The sequence below is a fragment of the Natrix helvetica genome (assembly GCF_964273705.1).
Source record: "Natrix helvetica genome assembly, chromosome: 15".
NCBI classification, from domain to species: domain Eukaryota; kingdom Metazoa; phylum Chordata; class Lepidosauria; order Squamata; family Natricidae; genus Natrix; species Natrix helvetica.
The window spans coordinates 3,833,392-3,843,166 of NC_138565.1; the positions used below are offsets into that span (position 1 = coordinate 3,833,392).

The 9,775-nt window shown below is 48.7% G+C and overlaps 1 protein-coding gene across 1 annotated transcript in view; it reads left to right on the forward strand.

Annotated features, from left to right (window-relative positions):
- Nucleotides 1–9,338, forward strand: part of SETX (senataxin) — a 36,324-nt gene extending 26,986 nt beyond the window's left edge. Inside the window, exons 20-25 of the mRNA XM_081967192.1 lie at nucleotides 871–1,058; nucleotides 2,159–2,251; nucleotides 3,520–3,684; nucleotides 4,717–4,815; nucleotides 7,519–7,606; nucleotides 8,188–9,338. Coding sequence (XP_081823318.1) covers nucleotides 871–1,058; nucleotides 2,159–2,251; nucleotides 3,520–3,684; nucleotides 4,717–4,815; nucleotides 7,519–7,606; nucleotides 8,188–8,841 — 1,287 coding nt within the window. The 3' untranslated portion in view covers nucleotides 8,842–9,338. The remainder of the gene's footprint in view (nucleotides 1–870; nucleotides 1,059–2,158; nucleotides 2,252–3,519; nucleotides 3,685–4,716; nucleotides 4,816–7,518; nucleotides 7,607–8,187) is intronic.
- Nucleotides 9,339–9,775: the final 437 nt, after the last annotated feature.

The window sequence follows — 9,775 nt, forward strand, 5'->3', positions numbered from 1 at the left end:
ACCTGTACATCTGGAGTTTAGTGGCCTTTGTTAAGTCTGTTTTGAACCCAATCCTATCTTTTTGGGCAGGAAAAGACGACGAAAACTTAGATCAAGAATGTTTGCTCTGTGCTGACCCAGGCTTCCTTAGAAAGCAAGAAGCAAAGTCTTGGAAAAACCCTTTTATTTACAAAACTGAATTCCTTTCATTCACAGTACGCAAGACTTAGCAAACAGTCTTTCAGAGGAGTGTTTATCAACACGAACCTTATCTCACTCGGAGAGCTGCCAGATAACTAGTTTACAACCGCAGGGCAAGGCAAAACTTGGCATTTAACTCTTACAATCACAAACAGAACTTTCCACTCTTGAAACAACGACTGAAGGAACGAATTGTGAGGCAGAGGAACAGCTGGAGCCTGTTCCCAGTGTGCGCATGCACAGAGCTGCCAGGAGAAAAGAACATGTTAGGAATCAGGGTCGACTTGGGAGTAAAACCACAGGTGGACGGTGAATGGCCTCTCCCATAGGGAATAAAAGAGGAGCGAAAGGGGGAGGGGGCTTTTGCAGGAGACAATTCGTTTGTTCGGTTGTTCGATTTGTTTCAGGAGTGGAAAGATCTGCCCGTGAATCTCAGAGACTCTGCCCAGTCTTTCCTTGCACAGCATCTCATTTGGGAAATATTTACATGGCAGCTTTCCAAGCTAGATGAGGTCTGTGTTCATAAATACTCCTTTGAAAGACTGTTTGACAGGCCTTTGCTGAATGGGAATGGGAGGAATTCACCTTCGTTTAATAAAAGGGGTTTTGTCGGATTCTTCCTTGTGCTTTTTGTGGGAAGCCTAAGTCAGAACACCCTTTCTGAATGTCTTTGTCTTCCCATGCTGTTAGAAAGCTCAGGATTACAGATACGACCAGTCGCTGATAGGCCGTCTCTGCAAGCATCTCAAGGAACAAGACCAAGAAAATATCTCTGGAAAGTTTCCAGTCCTTCAGCTCACCGTTCAGTATCGGATGCACCCAGAAATCTGCCTTTTTCCATCCAAATATATCTACGAAGGGGTCTTGACCACTGACAGGTAGGCAATTCTAAGACTCTTCCTTAAATGAGTTTTTTAAAAGTAGGTCTGATGTCCTTTTTATTCCAGATCTTTGCTTCCCCTCCCCCCCCCCAAATGTGTCACTTTTGCCTATTTTATTATAAGGGGTGTTTGGACAGCCCCAAAGTGCCTTCCTTTTTGTCATGTCACAAATGTCTTACGTTGTTCTGTCTTGATCATTTGCCCTAGCTTTTATTTTATTTATTTTGTGTGTGGGGGGTAGTCTTGTATGTAAAATTGTCACCATCATTAATCTTCATCTAGCAATTCCGTTTTTTTTCTGATGTCTTTTAACTTTTCCCCTTTTTAAAAAAATTGAATAGACAATCTTGCCCAAAAAAAGTAGATTTTTTTTCTAAGTTGCAATGAGAAAATTATCAGCCTTTTGAGATAGGCCAGACTAGGAAACCTGACTTCACAAGTTTGACCGGAGCTATAATTAATTGCTGAGGGATGAGGTGGCTCAGTGGCTAAGATGCTGAGCTTGTCGATCAGAAAGGTCGGTAGTTCAGCTGTTTGAATCTCTTGTGCCGTGTAACAGAGTGAGCTCCCGTGACTTGTCCCAGCTTCTGCCAACCTAGCAGTTCGAAAGCACGTTAAAAATGTCAAGTAGAAAAATAGGAACCACCTTTGGTGGGAAGGTAACAACGTTCCGTGCGCCTTCGGCGTTGAGTCATGCCGGCCACATGACCACGGAGACGTCTTCGGACAGCGCTGGCTCTTCAGCTTTGAAACGGAGATGAGCACCGCCCCCTAGAGTCAGGAACGACTAGCACATATATGCAAGGGGAATCTTTACCTTTACCTTATACTAATTGATATATTTTGAAAGCCTGGAATGGTGTTTTCCATTCCTTCCCTATTTTTCCCCAGTCAAATAGTAATGGAACCAGTCTAAGTTTTCTTCCTAACACTTCCTGGGCTTCAATCATTGCAATATTTCTGCACACTTTCTCCAAGCTTTTTTGTGTTTGTGTGACAAGCTAAAAAAAAATTGGCCATTCAGCTATCTCTTTTTGAAAAACGACCTGGTTTAAAATCCGTAATTCTACTTTGCATCTTTTTTAATCCCATGGCAGGAAAATAGCGGAAGATCGCTTCTCGTTGGCGTGGCCTTTCCAGCCCTACTTGCTCTTTGATGTCTTAGACAGCCGCGAAGAACGAGAGAATGAGTAAGTTGTCTGTATTGATTGATGCCTTGTCTGCCTCTGGTAGGTGCAACAACTAAGCAAAGTTAACAATCACAGATGCAACAGCAAGGAAATAGTATCTAGAATGGAATAGAGCTGGAAGGGACTCTGGAGATCTTCTAGTCCAGCCCCCTGCTCAAATAGGTCGATATCATCTTTGGAAACTTCCCTTTCAACAAACGTTCATGCATAGGTAGTCCTTGACTTACAACGATTCGTACAGTGGCCGTTTGGAGGCACAACAGCCACTGAAAAAGATGATTTGCAATCGGTTCTCGCCCTTCCCACCGTCGCAAGCATCCTCAGGATCATTTCGATCAAAATAGGGACTCTCGGCAACTGGCATGTACTTATGACAGTTGCAAAATCCCAGGTCACCTGACTGTCATGTCTGAGTTTCCCAGCTGGCTTCTGGCAAGTGACGGCTTGGCTCAGCATCTGTAGGATTTCCTTAACAATGGCAGCGATTGGCCGAATAACTGTGGTGTGAAAAGGTTACAAAATCGGGTGCTTTGGCCTAACGAGGGGAATTCTGGCCCCAAATTGTGATTGGTTTCTTCACGTGGGAAGCCTCACAATTAAAACAAGACATACTATATGACTGTCAGGGTTCCAAATAGCATCCAAAAGTAAATCAGAGTCCAAGGCAAAGTGTTGCTCAAAGTCCCAATTTATTAAGAGAGCCATGTTGGCTCCCGAATCTGAGAGCTTCCTGGTTTTCCCCACCCAGTTGAAAGTTCAAGATCTTGCCCCCCACACCCACAAGCCCATCCCGTGGTCCAATCTTCCACTGCCATGCTGGCAGCTTCCACCCATCCAATTCCAGTTCAGGTGCAGAGGTGCAAAGACAAAGGATGACCTTGGCTTTCTAGAAAGAATGTTGTTATGGCTACATATCATCTAACTCCGTACAATTCCCACCTCCCATTTTCCCACCATAGAAAATTCATAGTAGAATAATAGAAAGTGTGGCAGGCCAAGGATCCAAAAGAAAAGATGGCTGCAGGCCTGACAATGACATCGAGTTTAGAATACAGGCCATCCTGGACTTACCACAGTTCGTTTAGCAACTGTTCGAAGTTACAACGGCACTGGAGAAAAGTTGACCTATGGCCGTTTTTTCACACTTGGGACTGTTGCAGCATCCCCACGATCTACTTTACAACTTTTAATTTATGCCTCCCTCATTCTTTTCCTCCCTCCCTCCCTCTTCTCCTCTAAATCTCCCCCCCCCCTTTCCCTTTGTTCAGCTCCTATTGTAACCCCCAAGAAGTGAAGCTGTTGGCGGAACTCATGAAGGTCATTAAAGGGAAGAAGAAGGATATCGGCTCGCGCCAGATTGGGATCATCACCCCTTACAACGCGCAGAAAAGGAGGATACAGAGGCAGCTGGATAAAGAATTTGGAGAAAACAGGTGAGGACAGGAAGCTTGAATGGTGGCCACTGCACCATCCCCTCCATCTAATTACCCTATGCCCTGAGCGGTAGTTGCTTTATTTTTATCACAGCATGGAATACAGGTACTAGCAGTGTGGCGAGGTGGCCTAGAGGTGGAGCTCTTGCCTCACAATCAGCAGGCTGTGAGTTCGATCCTAGGTAGAAGCAGATGTTTTTTTCTCTCTCGGCACGATGAGAATAAATCTGCTGAACAAAACTCCGCGCTGGCGACAGGGAAGGGCATCCGGCCAGTGAAACGCTCTGCTAGTTCCATTCAGTTACCCAGACTCCACCCCCAAATGGGATTATGGGATCATTGAACCGAGTCCCTTTTGGGAGAGGGGGCGGTCTATAAGCGCTAAGAAATAAATAATAAATAAATAAATAAATGATGGAATGCAGGTAGTCCTTGACTTACAACAGTTCATTGACTGACCGTTCAGAGTAACAAACGTCACCAGAAAAAGTGACTTAGCATTTTTCACACATGCAACCGTTGCACCATCCCTGTGGTCGCATGGTTCACACTCGCTTGGCAACTGGTTCACATTTATGACGGTTGCCTGTGGGTCTGTGTGTGTGTGTGATGTAATGTAATCCTCTTTGGCGGCCTTCCCTGCCGGCTCATTTAACTCATTTAACAAGTGCAGTGATTCGCTTAACGACTGGTTAAAAAGAGGTCATAAAATTGGGCGCTTGAACAACAACTTTCTTGCTTTGCCACAAATTCTGGTCCCAGTTATCATAAATCAAGGACTACCTTTGTGTGTGCTTTTTTTTAATGTTCAGCTGACCTCCTGATTCCTCCCCTCCCCATCCCCATCCCATGTGATCGTAAAATCTCCTAAATTAAGATTATTACTCATTTCTCCTCCCTTGTTTTCCAAGAGGGTTTTTGGGGTTTCTGACTTTTTTTGTTTTGGAGGTGGGGTGTGGATTAAAAATATCCTCCTGACTCATCCTCCTGTCCTGTCCTGTTATTTCCTCCCCCTCCCCTCCCCCTCTCCAGTGTCGGGGAAATTGACACCGTGGACGGATTCCAAGGCCGCGAGAAAGATTGCATTATTGTCACCTGTGTGCGGGCAAACAGCCCGCAAGGATCGATTGGGTAGGTCTCCCCCCCCCCCACCCCCTCAGTGCCAGGACTTGGTGCCATTTTACTGCAGGGATGGGGTGGGGTGGGGGGGTCCACGTTAAGCTTTACTCCTGGACAGCTGGAGGGGCTTCAGCCCCAATTCTGGAATAGAATGAAGCAAAACTCTCTTATCCTTGTGTATGTCTAGAATGGTTTTTTTTTCTCAAGCTGGACCACTTTTAAGACATGTGGACTTCAACTCCCAGAATTCCCCAGCCAGCAGGCTTTAAGATGCCCCAACTGGCTGGGGAATTCTGGCAAATCCCAAAGTTTCATTCAGTCCCTTCCCTCTCTAAATCGCTTGGGTATTTACGGGTTCACTCTCCAGGGTTTTTTCTCAGAGGTTTCCAAAACGATCACTCCATGCTAGACGGCTAGCGATGACCTTCCCTGGCTCGGACACATCACTAGGATCAGGGACACGATAAGTTGAATTGATCCACTTTTAGTTTTCCATTCTCTGTTATCAACTCGAATGGCGCCCGACTCCTAAAGGCTCCAATAAAATAAAATGAAGGGAGGAAAAGGCTCCAAAACAGGAGGAGAGGAAGGGCAGACTGGATGGAAAGGAAGTAGATTGTCCCGTTCCACCTCCTGAGTAGACCAGAAGGTCCCTACCACTCTTCCAAACAACAGCGGAGTGGAGACCACCCTGTTCTTAAGGGAGAACCAATGTTTTCTCCTTGAGTTCCTCAAGGTCAGAGAACTGCCCTCCCCTCTCTACTTCCGGGGAGGGCTGTCCCCACATTCCTAGGTTCAGAAGCCCTCCCTGCCACCACCTGTAGCAATCAAAAGCTTTGTGGTCACCAGGTGGCAACGAAGAGTAGTAAATGAAATTTATGGCTGGGCAACCTCTCAGCAGTCAATCAGAGACACTTTTAGATGGGTGGACTTCAACTCCCAGAATTCTCTAGCTAGCCTAGGGAATTCATTTTATATCCCATCTTTATTAATTTTATAAATAATTCAAGGTGGCGAACCTATCCAACGTACCTTACTCCTATTTTCCCCACCACAACAAACCTGTGGGGTGGGGATGAGGGGGTGGACAGAGAGAGAGAGACAGGGATCGACACCCAATCTCTGGTGATAGTCCCAAAGTCACCCAGCCGGCTTTCATGCCTAGGGTGGGACTAGAACTCACATCTCCTGGTTATCGGCCCAGAGCCACCCAGCCAGCATTCATGGCTAAGATGGAACTAGAATTCCCAGTCTCTGGTGATAGTCCCAAAGTCACCCAGCCGGCTTTCATGCCTAGGGTGGGACTAGAGCTCATATCTCCTGGTTATCGGCCCAGAGTCACCCAGCCAGCATTCATGGCTAAGATGGAACTAGAATTCCAGTCTCTGGTGATAGTCCCAAAGTCACCCAGCCGGCTTTCATGCCTAGGGCGGGACTAGAGCTCACATCTCCTGGCGTCAGGCTTCTCCTCTGTCCTGACGCCTTACCCACTGGACCAAACTTCCTCGAAAGTTCATAAAAGCCTCTTCAGGAAGCTTTTAAGTTCCGTCCTCCCGTGAGCTTCCGATCCATCATCCCCGCCTGCAACAACTCCGTCCCGAGAACCTCGTCCCCTCAGGCCAGACCAGTCCCCCCCCCCCCCCCGTTTCAAAAACAAGTCCTTGCCTTTTAGCTTTGGTTTAACAGCTTTCCTCCGAGAAAGGGGGCGGGGGGGGGGAAGCGTGTTCCCGTTTCGCAAGTCACCTTTGGAACGGATGAAATATTCAGGCCCCACGTGAAATATTAATAAGAGTTGTTTGTGCATGAATCAGAACAGCGTCAAGTCTCTAGATGCCTTGTGTGGGGAAGGTCTTTCAAGGTCTCGGCTGGCGAAACGAATCCAGCGCCTTCCTGCACTCCGTGTCCCCGTCCCCCCCCGCACTGCCATCTCCAGTCATGGCGACCCGGGTTTCAAAATTAAGACCAATAAGCGGCCGCCAAACTCCAAGGCAGGCAGCTTAAAAATGGAACCTTGGGCAAATTCCCCCCATGGAGTTTCGTGGGAGTAAGTCTCCGCTTAGGTGTATGCAGTATAACAGCGTAACAGAAGGCACCTTGGAGGCCTTCTAGTCCACTGATTAATTATTCTCACTGTCAGGAAGTTTCTCCTTAGTTCTAAGTTGCTTCTCTCCTTGATTAGTTTCCACTCATTGCCTCTTGTTCTACCCTCAGGTGCCTTGGGGAATAGCTTGACTCCCTCTTCTTTGTGGCAGCCCCTGAGATATTGGAGCACCGCTATCATAGTCACCCTTGGGGTTGGTACATCCAGAAAACGCGTCCTTAGCCCATCATGGGCTAGAGCGATGATCAGTAAAAATTTATAGCTAGTCCTCGACTTAACAACCGATCACTTAATGATCGTTTGAAGTTATGACCTGCTTCAAAAAAAGGGGACTTAGGACAGCGCTGGCTCTTGGGCTTTGAAACGGAGATGAGCACCGCCCCCTAGTGTCAGGAACGACTAGCACGTATGTGCAAGGGGAACCTTTTCCTTTATATCAATGTGTTTGATTCTTTTTATTAGTTTTATTGTTTTTAAATGTGGTTTTATATTCTGTAAGCCGCCTTGAGACGCCTTGGGCGACTAGGCGGCAATATAAATTCAATGAATGAATGAATGAATGGATAAATAAATAAGCTTCACCTTGTGGTGCCCTTTTCGCTGCCCCTCTCCAGGTTTCTGAAAAGCCTACAGCGTCTGAATGTCACCATCACCCGAGCCAAATACAGCCTTTTCATTCTTGGGAAGCTGAAAACGCTCATGGTAAGTGGAAAAGGGCGAAATGAAGCTTTACCGGAGGGTGAAATTTCTTTTGTAGACCAGGGGGTCCGCAACCTGTGTCTCCGGAGCCGCATGTGGCTCTTCCATCCCTCGGCTGCGGCTCCCTGTCCCCAGTCGGGCCCCACAATTTTGAGAAGAGCTTCCCGTTTGGGTGGGTGGGTGAGGAAGCAGGGCACGCCAGGAGGAGACTCTATGACAAGGGGTGGGTTTTCCGTTCGGCTCCACAATGGAGAGGGCTTTCGGTTAGGACGGGTAGAGGAAAAAGGACGCCGCCCTAGGAGGAGACTCTATGGTGGGGAAATTGGACTTCCGGTCGACTCCAGAGTTGAACAGGAGGCTTCCGGTTAGGACCTTTGTGGCTCTTTGAGGGTTGAAAGTTGCCGACCCCTGTCCTAGACAGTTGGGCGATAAAGGGGTCTTGTCCCCGCGCAAAAGAGCTGGGTGCCCCATAAGGTCGGGGAGGTTTGGAGAAGGGAAGGGCTGGATTTAGAGACTCCACTGGGCTTGGAGACCCTGGAGCTTGGAGACTTCCTGTGACCTTCCTCCCATTGTCCATTTTGCAGGAGAACAGAGACTGGAACGAGATGATCCAGGACGCCCAACGGAGGGGGAACATCATCCAGACCTCCAAAAACACGTACAAAGCCAGCGCCATGAAAATCCTCAAATCCCGGCCGTTTTCCCACTCCGCCAAGGCAACTCTAGAAAGAGGCGGCCAAGAAGCCCCAGCGGCCCTCAGCGGAGCCAAACCACAGGCCCTCCCCAGCCCAGACACCCAGCGCCCTCCGGTCTCCCTTCCCACTCCGGCCGGCAAAAGGACCCCTCAAGAGACGCTAAACCACCGGCCGCCCCCTGTCACCCAGGTGAAACCAATCCAGGACAGACCGCAGGACCCCCGTCTCTTCCGACGAGCGGAGTCGGGGTTAAAAGCCACCGACTGCAAGGAGGGTCAGGCTCCTGCCTCGGGACCCTCGCCGGTGCAAAAACCCTCAGGGCGTTGGACCGCTCAGAGCCGTAGCAATTCCACCAGCACTCTGGGGGAAACGTCGAGCCGCGTTGGACCCGTGCCTAGCGCCCCTCTGCCGAGCAGAGGCCCCTCCACCGAGACCTCCCTCCCGACTTGGAAAGCCCACCCCAGTTATCCCCGGAGGATACTGGAGGTGCCCCAGGAGAAGGGCGATTCTACCGAGCCCAAGAAGAGACGCACCACTTTCTGACCTCCCGAGACCCCTCCATTCCTTGCCAGGTGTCTTGTATTCGAGTCTTCCCATCACCTCTTGCCTGCAAGTCTTGAGAGAGAGAGAGAGAGAGAGAGAGAGAGAGAGTCTCTGCACACCTGGGTCTGTATGCATAAATGTCCTGACACGAGGCATATGTGCCTTGAGACAGCCATATATTGAAAGAACTCCAAACTCTGTAAGCCTTAGGAGGCCATGTACATTTGTATAGCAAAGAAATCTTTTATTTTTTAGAGGCCAGGAAACTCTAGAGTGCCCATTAAATGCTTCCATGTGTATAGTGTCCTATTTAGCCGTGCAGGCGCCCATCAATCAAGGACTTCCGTCAGTCACTGTGCCGGTATGCTTGGGACACCCACCCACCCACCCCACTCCTACTTCAGCAAGCCCTCCCATCCCAGGCCTGACATCCTGCTTATTGGATGGCTGATTTCTTCGGGATGCACAAAACACAACAGGGGTGTGTGGGGGCAACTTTGCCCTGTTCAATTCCGGGCCGGGGGGGGGGGGGGGGGCTTGTGGGAGAATTGCTGTAGCGGACATGGGCTCGGAAAAGCCTTTGCGCTGCAAGTAACAAAATAACTTGGTCGAGAGATTCTGCAAAATTCTCTTCACCTCCCTCGCCCGTTTTCTGATCAAAGTGCCTCTGGGTTGTTGTTGTGTGTTTTTTTTTTTGCAAAGTTATGGAAAGATTTGGGTTACCTTCTCAACTTGTCTGGGGAAGAGGGGGGGGAAGTCCCTCTCTCTGCCTGCCCCACTACTCTGTGGTAAATCTTTTATTAAAATCTTGCAATTTGGCAGTTTGCAATCTACATTTCCCCGGCCTCTTTCACCCTCAACATTTGGGGGAGGAGGGTCCCAACCAGGTTGCTTAATTCTCACTGCCACTCAACCCTGGGCATTTTCACTTGGT